The following is a 16665-nucleotide window of genomic DNA, read 5'->3' on the forward strand; positions in this document are numbered from 1 at the left end:
GGCGTTAAAGTTTCCCACTCTTATTGTGTTATCGTCAATTTCTCCTTTTATGGCTGTTAGCATTTGCCTTATATATTGAGGTGCTCCTATGCTGGGTGCATATATATTTACAATTGAATCTTCTTCTTGGATTGATTCCTTGATCATTATGTAGTGTCCTTCTTTCTCTCATAACAATCTTTATTTAAAAGTCACTTTGTTGTATGTAAGTATTGCTGCCTCAGCTTTCTTTTGATTTCTATTTGCATGGAATACCTTTTTTCCATCCCCTCACTTTCAGTCTGTATGTGTCTCTAGATCTGAAATGGGTCTCTTATAAGCAGCATATTTGTGGGTCTTGTTTTTGTATCATTCAGCCATCCTGTATCTTTTGGTGGAAACTTTTGGTCCAGCTATATTTAAGGCAGTTATCAATTTTTATGTTCTTGCCATTATTTTGTAAATTGTTTTGGATTTGATTTGTAGCTCCCCCCACCCCCACCCCCCCCCCCCCCGCTTTCTTCTCCTCTTGTTCTATTTTCTTGTGATTTGATGACTATCTTTAGTGTTATGCGTGGATTTTTTTTCCTTTTCTGTTTATCTAGGCATCTGTTATTGCTTTTGGATTTGTCACTATCAAGAGGTTTTTGTATAGCAATCTATATATACATGATTGTTTTAAGTTGCTTATCTCTTACTTTCAAATGCATTTCAAAAACCTTGCATGTATACTCTGCTCCCCCTCACGATTACTGTTTTTGATAACATATTTTGCACCTAATTGTTTTGTGTATCCCTTAACTGTTTATTGTGGATGTAGATGATTTAATGACTCATCTTTTAACCTCCCTACTGGTTTTGTGTATGGATGGTTTTGAACCTTTACTGTATCTTTGCTTTACTAGTGAGCTTTTTCATTTTATGATTTTCTTGTTTCTAATTGTGGCCTTTTCTTTTTTACCTAGATAAGTTCCTTTAATATTTTTGTAAAGCTAGTTTCAGTTCAGTTCAGTTGCTCAGTCATGTCTGACTCTTTGTGACCCCATGAATCACAGCACGCCAGGCCTCCCTGTCCATCACCAACTCCCAGAGTTTACTCAAACTCATGTCCATTGAGTCAGTGATGCCACCCAGCCATCTCATCCTTTGTTGTCCCCTTCTCCTCCTGCCCCCAGTCCCTCCCAGGATCAGAGTCTTTTCCAATGAGTTAGCTCTTTGCATGAGGTGGCGAAAGTACTGGAGTTTCAGCTTCAGCATCAGTCCTTCCAATGAACACCCAGGACTGATCTCCTTTAAGATAGACTGGTTGGATCTCCTTGCAGTCCAAGGGACTCTCAAGAGTCTTCTCCAACACCATAGTTCAAAAGCATCAATTCTTCAGTGCTCAGCTTTCTTCACAGTCCAACTCTCACATCCATACATGACCACTGGAAAAACCATAGCCTTGACTAGATGGACCTTTTTTGGCAAAGTAATGTTATTAAAAAGCTTTTTAATATGCTGTCTAGGCTGGTCATAACTTTGCTTCCAAGGAGTAAGTGTCTTTTAATTTCATGGTTGCAGTCAGCATCTGTAGTGATTTTGGAGCCCAGAAAAATAAAGTCTGACACTGTTTACACTGTTTCCCCATCTATTTCCCATGAAGTGGTGGGACCAGATGCCATGATCTTCGTTTTCTGAATGTTGAGCTTTAAGCCAACTTTTTCACTCTCCTCTTTCACTTTCATCAAGAGGCTCTTTAGTTCCTCTTTACTTTCTGCCATAAGGGTGGTGTCATCTGCATATCTGAGGTTATTGATATTTCTCCTGGCAGTCTTGATTAAATAAGTTAAATAAGCAGGGTGACAATATACAGCCTTGATGTACTCCTTTTCCTATTTGGAACCAGTCTGTTGTTCCATGTCCAGTTCTAACTGTTGCTTCCTGACCTGCATATAGGTTTCTTAAGAGGCAGGTCAGGTGGTCTGGTATTTCCATCTCTTTCAGAATTTTCCACAGTTTATTGTGATCCATACAGTCAAAGGCTTTGGCATAGTCAATAAAGCAGAAATAGATGTTTTTCTGGAACTCTCTTGCTTTTTTGATGATCCAGCGAACGTTGGCAATTTGATCTCTGGTTCCTCTTCCTTTTCTAAAACCAGCTTGAACATCTAGAAGTTCACAGTTCATGTCTTGCTGAAGCCTGGCTTGGAGAATTTTGAGCATTACTTTACTAGTGTGTGAGATGAGTGCAATTGTGTGGTAGTTTGAGCGTTCTTTGGCATTGCCTTTCTTTGGGATTGGAATGAAAACTGACCTTTTCCAGTCCTGTGGCCACTGCTGAGTTTTCCAAAATTTGCCAGCATACTGAGTGCAGCACTTTCACAGCATCATCTTTCAGGATTTGAAATAGCTCAACTGGAATTCTATCACCTCCACTAGCTTTGTTCATAGTGATGCTTTCTAAGGCCCACTTGACTTCACATTCCAGGATGTCTGCCTCTAGGTCAGTGATCACACCATCGTGATTATCTGGGTCGTGAAGCTCTTTTTTGTACAGTTCTTCTGTGCATTCTTGCCACCTCTTCTTAATATCTTCTGCTTCTTTTAGGTCCATACCATTTCTCTCCTTTATCGAGCCCATCTTTGCATGAAATGTTGCCTTGGTATTTCTAATCTTCTTGAAGAGATCTCTAGTCTTTCCCATTCTGTTGTTTTCCTCTATTTCTTTGCATTGATCACTGAGGAAGGCTTTCTTTTCTCTCCTTGCTATTCTTTGGAACTCTGCATTCAGATGCTTATATCTTTCCTTTTCTCCTTTGCTTTTTGCTTCTCTTCTTTTCACAGCTATTTGTAAGGCCTCCTCAGACAGCCATTTTGCTTTTTTGCATTTCTTTTCCTTGGGGATGGTCTTGATCCCTGTTTCCTGTACAATATCACGAACCTCCATCCATAGTTCTTCAGGCACTATCAGATCTAGTCCATTAAATCTATTTCTCACTTTCAGTGTATAATCATAAGTGATTTGATTTAGGTCATATCTGAATGGTCTTGAGGTTTTCCCTACTTTCTTCAATTTAAGTCTGAATTTGGCAATAAGGAGTTCATGATCTGAGCCACAGTCAGCTCCTGGTCTTGTTTTTGCTGACTGTATAGAGCTTCTCCATCTTTGGTTGCAAAGAATATAATCAATCTGATTTAGGAGGCTAAAGCTTCTTTTAAAAGCAAGAGGTTGAGGACACATTCAAGTGTCTGTTCCTGAGAAGGCCCTTTAAGTTCCTGCACGTTTCATTTCTAGTTTACTGGGAGTTTTTATCATGAATGAGTATTGGATTTTGTCACATGCTTCTTATGCATCTTTATATGGTGATGTATTTTTTCCTTTTTGTTTTATTGATGTGATGGACTGCATTAATTAGTTTTTGAATGTTGAACCAGCCTTACACATCTGGGATAAATTGCACTTAGTCATGGTATAGCATTCTTTTTACCACCATCTCTTTCTTTTGCTTCTACTTGCATGGAATATCTTTTTCCATTGCCTCACTTTCAGTATGTGTCTTTACATGTTAATTAATGTCTCGTAGGCAGCATATTGTAGTCTCTTGTCTCATTATAGAGTCTGCCGCTCTGTGCCTTTGATTGGAGCATTTAGTGCATTGACACTTAAGGTAATTAGTGATAGATATAAATTTAATGCCATTTAAAATCTTATTTTCTAGTTGATTTTGTATTTCTTCTTTGTTCTCTTCTTTCTGTCTTTTTATGGTTTGATAAGTTTCTTTTGTATTATGCTTGTGTTTGTTTTTTTTTTTTTTCATGTACTTGGCACCTTATTTACCAAAAACTTTAAAAAGTATTTATTTTTATTAGAGCATAATTGGACCTGTGGACACAGATGGGAAGGAGTGGGTGGGACAAACTGGGAGAGTAGCACTGATGTATGTATATACTACCATCTGTAAAAGGGATAGCTAGTGAGAAGCTGCTGTCTACTGCTGTCTAGCACAGGGAGCTCAGCTCAGTGCTCTGTGAGACACTGAGCGATGGGATGAGGGGGTGATAGGGAGGCTTTAGAGTGAGGGGTTATATGTGTACATCTAGCTGATTCACTTTGTTGTATAGCAGAAACTAATTCCCTTTTTTTTTGTGTGTGTGCATCTATTTATTTTGTTTTTGATTTGTGGTAAAAATTTTTCAAGTGTGTTAACCCAATACCATATCTACTTGCTTAGGCTGGTAGTCATATAGGCTCAAAGACATTTTTTAAAAAATCTTCATTTTCTTACAGCCTTCCCCAACATTTCATGATTTTGATGTACTGTTTTACATCATCATGTTTATTCTTTTGCTATTCATTGTAATTATCATCACTTTCAAAAAAACTTTTTTAATTCAGGTACTGACCTATTTAAGTGATTTGCTTTCCAATTGTGATTTTCTCTTTCCTATAGATTCTTGCTTCTTTTCTACTTAGATAAGTCCTTTCAGTAGTCCTTTCAATAGTTCTATTGCTGTATTCCTTTAGCTTTTGCTTATCTGTGGAATTTCTAAATTATAATCTTGCTGGATAGAGTATCTTAGGTTACAGGATTTTCCCTTCCAGAGCTTTGTATATAACATGACAGTCCCCTCTTGTCTGCAAGGTTTCTGTAGAGAAACCAGATGATAGCCTTATGGCGGTTCCCTGTAACCTAGTTTTTTTTTTTTTTCCTTTTGCTGCCTTTAGGATCCTCTGTTTAATTATGATATATCTTGGTGTAAGTCTGTCTGGGTTCTTCCTGTTTTGGACCCACTGTGCTTCCTGTGCCTAGTTTGTTTCCTTAGCTTTGGGAAAAATTTTCCATAATTTCTTCCAATATATTTTCAATCCTCTTTTCTCTTTCTTCTTCTTTGGGATCCCTATTATGTGTGTAATAGGTCTTTTATATTGCTTTCATTTTTTTTTTTCATCTGTCTGTTGTTCTGATGCATGATTTCCATTCTTTTCTTCCAGATCACTTACTTGTTCTGAATTGTTAAGTTCGATATTTATTGCTTTCAGCTTAGTTTTTGTCTCAGAAAATTAGTTTTCTAATTTTAATTGGCTCTTCTTTATAGTTTCTAGTTCCTTGTTCAGTGATCTGCCTTTCTTAATTCCTATTGATAGCCTTTCTTAATTCCGTCAGTATTTTTATTAGTCTTCTTTTTTGAACTCCAAGACTGGAGAGATTTGTTTGTTCTTTCAGGGGATTTCTCTTCTTTTAATTGGAAGTGGTACTGCTGCTTCTTCATTTTACTTAGATTTCTTTGACTCTGTGAATTTAGAAGAAACAGTTGTCCACTGTGGTTTTAAAGGGCTGTTTTTATGTGGGTATCCCTGTGTAGCCTGTGTCTGTGTAATATTTTTGGTGAGAGGGCTGTTTTTAGTATGGATGCCTGCCTCAGCTTTCCTCATTATGTGCTGCCCATTATCCTCTTGATAATGGGTGAGACTGGTATTGTGGTGATCACAGCCTGCCTTGAATGTTGAATGGGGCCTCCGTTTTGCTGTGTGGTTGTCACAGCCCTGTTGGGGGTAGGGTCTGCTCCCAGTTGTTGGAGTAGTAGCTCCTAGATCCATTTCTGAGCTGTGGTGTGAGGTAGGTGAGAGTGAAACACTTCACTGGGGGACGAGGCACTAAGTGTTCCTCCCCAGGAACTGTCTACTGGGAAGTGTGGTCTCACTCATGAGTATGCTCTTGTTGGCACTGCCCTCGGCCCTTCCTCAGCATGAGAGTGCAAGCAGTCAGCTAAGATGTTCCTCAGGCACTGTGCTCACCAGTGCACCAGCATAGTATGCAGGCACAGATCCACTGGTCAGGCACCAGGCACCGCTGTGAGACCCGAGGGGTCAATCCAGACGTTGGCCCTGCCTTTGCTTGTTCTGGCAGCTACTAATGCCAGACCCACCCAACCCTGGGACTATCAGTAGTCTGCTTGAATGTCTCACAGGCTCTGAGCTTACAAAGGAGCCTATGGCATAAGTCCTCCAAAGCTGACAGGACACTGCTCAAATTTCAGCCCTGCTTCTAAAGTCATGCGGCTCCAGCTCCTGGGGATCAACATAGATTTCAGCCTTGCCTCTGTGTGTGGACAGTCCACGGTGCTTGTGCACGTCCAGAGCTCACAGGGGCAGAGCCGTAACCACTGTGAGCATGTTTTGGTGGGGCCCTGCCCCTCCATTCTTGCGCATTAACAGTGGGGCTTCAGTGGCAGAATCAGGCTCCATCCTGTGTACCCCTAGATACAGCCTAGGGCATACTAGCCCCTTCAGGCTGCCTCTGCACAGCTAACCTCAGGTCTCTCCCTGGGTCTATTCACTGAAGCCCAGATTTTAGCGCCCAGCCCCCAGTGAGCACCACAGACAGGCATCTTGGTCTGGAGACTGCAAGTGAGGTAGCCAGGACCATCTGTGCTAATCTCTGTTTGTTCTGCCTACCACAAGCCAGCTGCTACACTCTCCTCTGAGCCTCTGAAGCTCCCTGTTTTTCACTGTTGATCTCCCAGCCGTTTAAGGGGGTTCCCAGGGTGAAGGAACCTTTCTTCTTTTATAGATCCCTCCCAGGGGTGCAGGTTCTGTACTGATTGCCTTTTTTTTTTTTTTTTTCCTTTTGTCCTACCTGCTTACGTGATGATCTTTCCTGCAGTTTTGATAACATGAGATCTTCTACCAGTATTCAGTAGGAATCTATGAGAATTGTTCCACATGTAGATGCATTTTTAATGTATCTGTGGGAGGATATGAGCTCCACATGGTTCTATTCCACCATCTTGATCTCTCTTCAGTTGTTTTTGATCATAGAGGGAAAGTTTTTCTTCTTTCACCAGTAAATATGATGGTAAGCTCTGGGTTTCTATTCATAGTCTTTTATCAGGTTGAGGAAATCTTTTTTTTTCCCTTTGTTGAAGCTTTTGTTTAATCAAGAGTGTCGGACTTCATCAGATGCCTTTTTAGTCTGTTGAGATAACTGTGTAATTTTTGTTCTTTATTCTATTGATATGGTATATTATAGTAACTGGTTTTTCTGATGGTAACCATATTCCCATTATTTAGAAAAACCTCACTTCTTCATTGTTATATTTCTGTGTTAGCCTCATATCAGGATGTTTGATCTCATACAATGGATCGTACTAATAGTTTTATAGAATTAGTTGGCAAATATTTCCTCTTTTGTTTTTAGGAGAATGGTAGGAGAATTGGTGGCAGAATTTAAGTCTTTTATCTCTGTCTCTGTCTTTTCTGGTCAGTTCAGCTATTTTACTGATCTTTTCAGAGAACCAGATTTCAGTTTATTGATATATATTTTTTCTATTCTATTAATACTTCATTAAAGTGAAGTGAAAGTTACTCAGTCATGTCCGACTCTTTTTGACCCCATGGACTATACAGTCCATGGAATTCTCCAGACCAAAATACTGGAGTGGTTAGCCTTTCCCTTCTCCAGGGGATCCTCCCAACGCAGGCATCGAACCCAGGTCTCCCACATTGCAGGAGGATTCTTTACCAGCAGAGCCACAACAGAAGCCCAATATTTCATTAATTTCTGCTCAAATCTTTATTATTTCCTTCTTTCTGTTTGCTTCAGGTTTATGTTGTTCTTTTATTCTGTGACTTAGGTGAATGGTTAGGTTAGTGATTTCATATATTCTTGTTTATTTATTTTCAATATTTTAATTTATTTTTAATATATATTTATTTATTTTAATTGGAGGCTAATTACTTTACAATATTGTATTGGTTTTGCCATACATCAACATGAATCCGCCATGGGTGTCCACGTGTTTCCCATCCATAACCCTCTCCCTCTTCCCTCCTCACATATATTCTTTTTTAATATAGCTGCTCATAGGTATAAATTTCCCTCTCTGCACTGCTTAGGCTTCATCTCAGATGGTTTAGTGTGTTGTAGCATATATTATTCTAAAAATATTTTTTTCTTTGAACATTTAGTCAAGGGTATGTATGTATAGGGGCTTCCCTAGTGGTTCAGATGGTAAAGAATCTGCCTGCAAGGTGGGAGACCCAGGTTCAATTCCTGGGTTGGGAAGATCCCTTGGAGAAGGGAATGGCAACCCACTCTACTATTCTTGCCTGGAGAATTCCATGAACAGGGGAGCCTGGCGAGCTACAGTCCATGGGGTCACAAAGAGTTGGACACTATTGACTGAGTGACTACTACATACACACACACACACACACACACACACACACACACGTATGTATAGAAGTTGTTACATTAGCCTTTTTGCTGCTTATTTGTGGTTCTCTTCCTTTGTTCTTGTGGATTCAAGTTACCTTTTGGTGTCCTTTTCTCCCTCCAGTGTAGCCTTGCTCCCATCAACCTTCTCTGTGTTATTATTTTCAAATAAGTATCCCATATTACAATTATATACATATTAATTTTTACATTGCTTATTAAATCAGTTAAGATTGGAGAGGAAATGTGTAATTATACTTTTATAATTACCTACATTAATTACTTATAATCTTTGTATATAGGTTCATATTACTCTTTCAGCCTCAAGAACTTCTTTGTATTTTTTGTAAGGGAGCTCTGCTTGCAACACATTCTCTCAGTTTTTGTTATCTGGAAACATCTTTATTTCACCTTCATTTTTGAAAGGTGAAATAATCAAAATTATTTCATTTTGAATATTTCAAATTATTTTGATAATGATTATTGAATTAATTTTGATGAATATAAGATTCTTGGTTAACAGGGTTTCTTTTCCCAGTAAATTAAGTATGTCATTTTGCTGCCTTTTGACTTATTGTTTCTGATAAGAGTCTCAGCTATTAACCTTATTGGGGCTCCCTTATAAACAATGAATCATTTTTCTCTTGCTCATTTCAAGATTCTTTTTTCTTTTAGCATTTTTACCTTGATGTGTCTGGGAGTAGATTGACTTTTTTATCCTACATGGAGTTTTTTTGAGGTTCTTAGATGTATAAATAATGTTTTTCAAATAATTTAGAAAAATTTCAGCCAATATTTCTGTGAATGTTTTCTCCCTTCTCTCCAATATTCCCATAGTGCATATGTTGGTGTGATTAATAGTATCGTACCTTTCTTTGAGACTTTTTACTTCAGTTTTTTTCCTCCCTGTTTTTCCTGAACATTTGTAATTATTTTCTTGTTTTCCATCATCAGTATCTTACATCCTCAAAATGTCTTTATTAAATAAACCCATATTAATACTTCTGAGCCATTGCTTTGCACATCTTATTTCTCAACTTGGAAGTTTCCAGTGGCTCTCCCTTGTCTACACGGCAAATCTGTCTTATAGATTGCCATTATATGGCTCTTTTGTACCTCATCAGCATTCCTTCCTCTCTTCTTCTACATTAATATTTTAATCTGCCCAGTTTGGCTTATGCATTATTCTCTCCTCATACTGGGCATATTCCCTCAACATTCTGCCTTTATGTCTTTTCTTATACTCTTCTAGCCAACTTCTGTCTTTTAGTTCTTAGTTTAGTATCTAGGAAGTCTTCTGTAAAGTTCTACAAAATCTTCTGTTACAAAAGGAAACCACAGTTTTATTCTCCACTCCTAAAGTACTTCATGTCTATCAATCATTTATGGTACCTCATATTTATTTTCATTATCATTTTCAAAATTTTTTTGTTTAGTAAATTTTAAGCTTCTTGGTAGTTATTTCTCTGTACCCTCCCACTTACTACAATACTGTGAAAATAAGCAATAGCAATAAACACAGTTATTGACAATGTTGTTTTATACAATATGACATTTAAGCATATTTCAGTTACTAACAGGCAGTAAACATAATCAAAGCAGAAAGCTTTCACCTTCAAATAAATCAGAGTTGGAAATTGAAATAAAACATTAGTTAATTAAACAATGATTCTTTTCTACTAAAATCAGTGCATGGTACTGATGTTCACTGATTGAAAAAAGAGTAATTGGTGTTATATATATATAACACCAATATATGTATATGTGTATATATATATATATATACACACACACACACAATTGCAAAAATGCTGTTTTGGTCAACTAATGGTTTGGCAATGACTAGAGAAGCACTCCAGTACTCTTGCCTGGAAAATCCCATGGACGGAGGAGCCTGGTAGGCTGTAGTCCATGACGTCGCTAAGAGTCGAACACGACTGAGCGACTTTACTTTGACTTTTCACTTCCATGCATTGGAGAAGGAAATGGCAACCCACTCCAGTGTTCTTGCCTGGAGAATCCCAGGGACGGGGGAGCCTGGCGGGCTGCCGTCTATGGGGTCGCACAGAGTCGGACACGACTGAAGCGACTTAGCAGCAGGAGCAGCAGCAAAGAAGCACTGGGTAGAAAAAATATCAACTGAGAATAATGGGCTTCTTTGCTAAGTCTGTTACTTCCTTTAATTCTCTAATTCCATTCATTATCAAAACATAGTAATCCCTGACTAGCTCTAAGACCACTGTGCAGAATGAGCCCCTGAGCCAAAGTTGTCCCTTTGTAATGATCTATATTTAGTGTCAACAATTCTTTTTCATATATAATATACATACTTCTAATTCTTTTTTTACAGTATAAATGATATTGGTCAATATTTATTATTGGGTTGCTTCTTCAGTTGACATAAGGTAAAAGAAAAAGAAGGGAATTTCAAAAAACATGCCATGGAGCAGATAAGGTATACTGTACGCAGATAGCCATTAAACAAATTGGATAAAACTGTCCTGACTTCCAAGTTGGATTTGTCTTTGCCATTCTGAAACTGTGATGAAATTTTAACTTACATGCTTGTAAACATCTCTCTACATGATAGGTTTCTTTGTCTACAAATAGCTCTGGCAGTGTAAGAATATTTATTAAAATAAAAGGTGTCATCTTAAAAAACAGATTAATGAGTAAAATTATAACTATAAAGATAAAGCTTACTTCTACCTATGACATACTTATTTCCATTTTCAACTCTTCTTGATGTTTTATTCGAACTCTTATGGAATCTGAACATAATCTTTCCCTGATAAGAAACTATTATTTTTGTTTTATGTAAATAGAGTTCATCATTAAAATTTTTAAAAATCTTGAAATATATCACCTGTGTTCATTGTCTAATGGACTTTCCTTTAAATGAATTTGATTAAAATGCAATGATTTTCATAGTGTATCATAAGTTTTAAGTGACAAGTCTTTCTGCATATGAAAGGGTTTTCTTGTTTCATAGGTGAAATTTTTAAAGCCTAGTATTATTTCATAATACATTTCATTATGCAGATAAGTATATATGTGTGTGTCTTCAATTCTGCTGTTATCATGAAACTTATGTAATTAAAATAACCTTATACTAGATTTATACATGAAGAATGTGAAGCAATAAAAATATGTTTACAAATAACTTGATTATATAACAGTCAATTGTTAGGGCTCAATAAACCATTTATAAATTTAACAAGAATGTTATAATGCATAGAAACATGTCTATCTGATTATGAAAAATACATAATTACTTAAAAAATTCCTTTAAAAAATTCTCATGGATAAGTAGAATTTAATTCATATTTAATAAAATCCTTTTCTTTCTTTAGGAAAAAGTCAAAGAGAAGGAAGAAAACCTGAATCTTGCAAACCAATTCTTAAAGTAGAATACAAGACTTGTAGAAACAGGTATGCATTTTTACTTGGGGGGTTATGGAAAAATGTGTAAGAAAGAGTGACAAGAAATACAGATATCCTTTAATGTTTATATATTGTTGAGTTTTACATAATTATATTAACATTAACAGCAATTTTCCTTGATAATTTATTATTCAATGGGTATGTATATGATGTCAATATTATTATAAATAGTAACTCTTAATTATTTAAAGATTTATATGAATATTCACATAAGTATTATATACATTAATTTTAACAATGTAGGGCTTTTGGGCCATGCAGTTGCAAGTAGCAATCATTTAGCATCATTAAACAGCAAAAGCTATTTACCTATTAGTATTATATATGAATTAAATATATGTCTCAGTACTTTAAGATCAGATCAGATCAGATCAGTCGCTCAGTCGTGTCCGACTCTTTGCGACCCCATGAATCACAGCACGCCAGGCCTCCCTGTCCCTCACCAACTCCCGGTGTTCACTGAGACTCACGTCCATCGAGTCAGCGATGCCATCCAGCCATCTCATCCTCTGTCGTCCTCTTCTCGTCCTGCCCCCAATCCCTCCCAGCATCAGAGTCTTTTCCAATGAGTCAACTCTTTGCATGAGGTGGCCAAAGTACTGGAGTTTCAGCTTTAGCATCATTCCTTCCAAAGAAATCCCAGGGCTGACCTCCTTCAGAATGGACTGGTTGGATCTCCTTGCAGTCCAAGGGACTCTCAAGAGTCTTCTCCAACACCACAGGTCAAAAGCATCAATTCTTCAGCGCTCAGCCTTCTTCACAGTCCAACCCTCACATCCATACATGACCACAGGAAAAACCATAGCCTTGACTAGACGGACCTTTGTTGGCAAAGTAATGTCTCTGCTTTTGAATATGCTATCTAGGTTGGTCATAAGATCTTACATTTTGAATTTGGAAAGATTAAAGTTAGTTGGGAATATAAACATTTATGTACATTGGTATAATATAAATTTTAAGATACTAAATTTTAAAGTATAGAAAATTAAAAATAATATTTAATAAAATTTATCTTATATCTATAGATCAGATCAGTCGCTCAGTCGTGTCCGACTCTTTGCGACCCCATGAATCGCAGCACGCCATGCCTCCCTGTCCATCCAATACATTGGCAATGTTCTTTATACTTAAAGTAATTATTAATGGCAATATTCCCATCCAGAATTACCGTAATTACAAATCTTGTGTAGACCTTAGTTTTAAGTCTAAATTGGACAACTCTACTTTATATTACTTAAATGCTCACACTAGAATATTTTCCTGTCATCACAGGTACATATAATATTTGCTTATAGCAGCTATTCTCAAAGTGTGATAGATGGATCAAAACCTCTTTAGCCTAGCCTAATGTTACTAAGCATAACTAGTAAAAATAACCACAGTTTTATTACTATTGTAACTAAACTATTAAAACATTTAAAATTTAATCATTGTGGATGAAAATATTTTACATATATTCTTTCCTTCTTAAAACAGTGTTTATGACTTTAACTTTGCTTGAGTCTTCAGGCTCAATATTATTTACATCCGTTGTTACACAGTGTTGCACTTCAAGGGCACCTAACCCTGCCTAAAGGGAGTACGGAGGAGAACAGTGAAGGAAGAAATCACTGAAATTCTTTTTAGGAAAGGTGATGCCTGAGATGGGATTTTAAGGGATGGAGGATAGGATGGTTCCAGATGAAGGGAGAAAAGGATAAACATAAAGAAAAGGTAATTCAGAAATCAGGAATTCAAGGCAAGACAGTTTAACATAATGATTAAGACCGTTGGAGTAAAACAGCTGTGTGAACTTGAAAATTAACTTTTTAAAAATTTAATTTTCTCATCAACAGTACCTATCTCATCATGATGTTTGTAACATCATAAATTTGATGAGAGGCCCACAGTGGATTTCTTAAAAAGCAGTTGTTATCATCATCAAAGCCATGTTTTTTCACACTGTTAATATTTTCCTATGATTCCAAATTGATTTGTTCTAGTTATTGGTAGTTGAAGTTTGTGTAGAAATAATTCAGATTTCTAATGTGAAATAATTATGATTCGTAATATATAATTACTGTCAGGCCACTTACTGTGCACTGTAGAACACTGTTGTTATACAGTTTGTTGTGATTTACAACTATATTAGAAGAAGTAGATCCACAGCTCAGAACACAGAGACTACAAAAATAGAGGAGCACTGAAGTTGAGTCCACAGCAAAGTGGGCTATAGTCTGGAAGTGGAAATAAATCTATTTCTGCTCCTTCTTGTACATAGCAGATACTTTGTGAAGTAAAGAAAATGGGATGGCTTTAGCAGGAGCAGGAACTTTGTAAGAGCCTTACCTTTGTGTGCAGGGCTTCCCTGGTAGCTCAGATGGTAAAGTGTCTGCCTGCAATGTGGGAGATCTGGGTTTGATCCCTGGGTCAGGAATATCCCCTGGGGAAGGAAATGGCAACCCACTCCAGTACTCTTGCCTGGAAAATCCCATGGGTGGAGGAGCCTGGTAGGCTCCATGGGGTCACAAAGAGTCAGACATGACTGAGTGACTTCACTTTCCTTTACCATGTGTGCTATAGCAGCTGGGCCTCTTAAAGGTCTGCACAGATAACAGATGTAAAGCATATGTTTTCTGTTTAATATCATCTTGGACTAGCCATTCACAAACTGGCTTAGGAATCATTGGTCCCTAGTCACAAATTTGCTTGCTACAACTCCAGTCACAGTGGCCTCAGCTTAATAATTTTATCCTTTTAAAAAAAGCAAATAATGATCTCTTTACCTCCTGTCACTAGCATTATCAGGTTATCTGTCATTAATAAAAATTACTCTCTGCTAGTTTTTTAATCCCTTCCTTTTGTGGCCACCTACAGATAGACTTCATGTGTGGTTAAATTCTCCAAGCTTTAGTATACCCATCTATTAAATGAGGATAATAGTAGTAGTTCTCTGATTGGTATATCTCAAGGATTAAATACAATAATGCATGTGGAGTTCTTCACAAAATACCTGGAATATCATAAATACTCAACAGATGTTACACATTTGTTATATTACACAATTTATCATTTAATCCTTTTGCCTTCATTGAGACAAAATCTCAATGCTTTTTATTGTATTATCTATTTTATAAATTATATTCTTGGTGTACAGTTCTGTGGATTTTTTTAAGCAAATGTATCAGTTCAGACAGTTCAGTCGCTCAGTTGTGTTCGACTCTGCGACCCCATGAATCGCAGCACGCCAGGCCTCCCTGTCCATCACCAACACCTGGGGTTCACTCAGACTCATGTCCATCGAGTCAGTGATGCCATCCAGCCATCTCATCCTCTGTCGTCCCCTTCTCCTCTTGCCCCCAATCCCTCCCAACATCAGAGTCTTTTCCAATGAGTCAACTCTTCGCATGAGGTGGCCAAAGTACTGGAGTTTCAGCTTTAGCATCATTCCTTCCAAAGAACACCCAGGACTGATCTCCTTTAGATTGGACTAGTTGGACCTCCTTGCAGTCCAAGGGACTCTCAAGAGTCTTCCCCAACACCACAGTTCAAAAGCATCAATTCTTCAGCCCTTGCCTTTCTTCACAAATGTATAGGTTCTTGAAATTGCCACCACATTAAGAATACAGAAAATTTCCACATGCACCAAATTATCTTTGCAGTCCCTTAACAATTACACCTTTCCCCACTCTTAACCTCTGGAAACCAGTGATCTGTACTTTGTCACTATAGTTTTGCCTTTTTGAGCTGTCATGTAAGTGTAGTTACATAATATATAACTTTTGATCCTAGCTTCTTTTCCTCAACATAATGATACAAAGACTCAAGGAAAGTAAATTAGAGCATTTTCCCATATTTAGTTTACAACTCAATTATTTGTGTGAAAATACTGACAAAACTCTAAATAAAAATTACTGAAGGCATTTTATATGTAAGTTTTGATGAAAACTTTTTATTTTTTTTATTTTTTAACTTTACAATATTGTATTGGTTTTGCCATATATCAAAATGAATCCACCACAGGTATACATGTGTTCCCCATCCTGAACCCTCCTCCCTCCCCATACCATCCCTCTGGGTTGTCCCAGTGCACGAGCCCCAAGCATCCAGTATCGTGCATCAAACCTGGACTGGCGACTCGTTTCATACATGATATTATACATGTTTCAATGCCATTCTCCCAAATCATCCCACCCTCTCCCTCTCCCACAGAGTCCAAAAGACTGTTCTATACATCAGTGTCTCTTTTGCTGTCTTGTATACAGGGTTATTGTTACCATCTTTCTAAATTCCATATATATGCGTTAGTATACTGTATTGGTGTTTTTCTTTCTGGCTTACTTCACTCTGTATAATAGGCTCCAGTTTCATCCACCTCATTAGAACTGATTCAAATGTATTCTTTAATGGCTGAGTAATACTCCATTGTGTATATGTACCACTGCTTTCTTATCCATTCATCTGCTGATGGACATCTAGGTTGCTTCCATGTCCTGGCTATTATAAACAGTGCTGTGATGAACATTGGGGTACACGTGTCTCTTTCAATTCTGGTTTCCTCAGTGTGTATGCCCAGCAGTGGGATTGCTGGATCATAAGGCAGTTCTATTTCCAGTTTTTTAAGGAATCTCCACACTGTTCTCCATAGTGGCTGTACTAGTTTGCATTCCCACCAACAGTGTAAGAGGGTTCCCTTTTCTCCACACCCTCTCCAGCATTTATTGCTTGTAGACTTTTGGATCGCAGCCATTCTGACTGGCGTGAAATGGTACCTGATTGTGGTTTTGATTTGCATTTCTCTGATAATGAGTGATGTTGAGCATCTTTTCATGTGTTTGTTAGCCATCTGTATGTCTTCTTTGGAGAAATGTCTATTTAGTTCTTTGGCCCATTTTTTGATTGGGTGGTTTATTTTTCTGGAATTGAGCTGTAGGAGTTGCTTGTATATTTTTCAGATTAGTTGTCAGTTGCTTCATTTGCTATTATTTTCTCCCATTCTGAAGGCTGTCTTTTCACCTTGCTTATAGTTTCCTTTGTTGTGCAGAAGCTTTTAAATTTAATTAGG

At 37.4% G+C, this 16665-nt stretch overlaps 1 protein-coding gene across 1 annotated transcript in view; it reads left to right on the forward strand.

Moving 5' to 3' along the window:
* Nucleotides 1-16665, forward strand: part of STXBP5L (syntaxin binding protein 5 like) — a 306548-nt gene that overhangs the window by 141451 nt on the left and 148432 nt on the right. Inside the window, 1 exon segment of the mRNA XM_027531120.1 lies at nt 11531-11609. Coding sequence (XP_027386921.1) covers nt 11531-11609 — 79 coding nt within the window.

The sequence above is a fragment of the Bos indicus x Bos taurus genome, chromosome 1 (genome assembly GCF_003369695.1).
Source record: "Bos indicus x Bos taurus breed Angus x Brahman F1 hybrid chromosome 1, Bos_hybrid_MaternalHap_v2.0, whole genome shotgun sequence".
Taxonomy (NCBI): domain Eukaryota; kingdom Metazoa; phylum Chordata; class Mammalia; order Artiodactyla; family Bovidae; genus Bos; species Bos indicus x Bos taurus.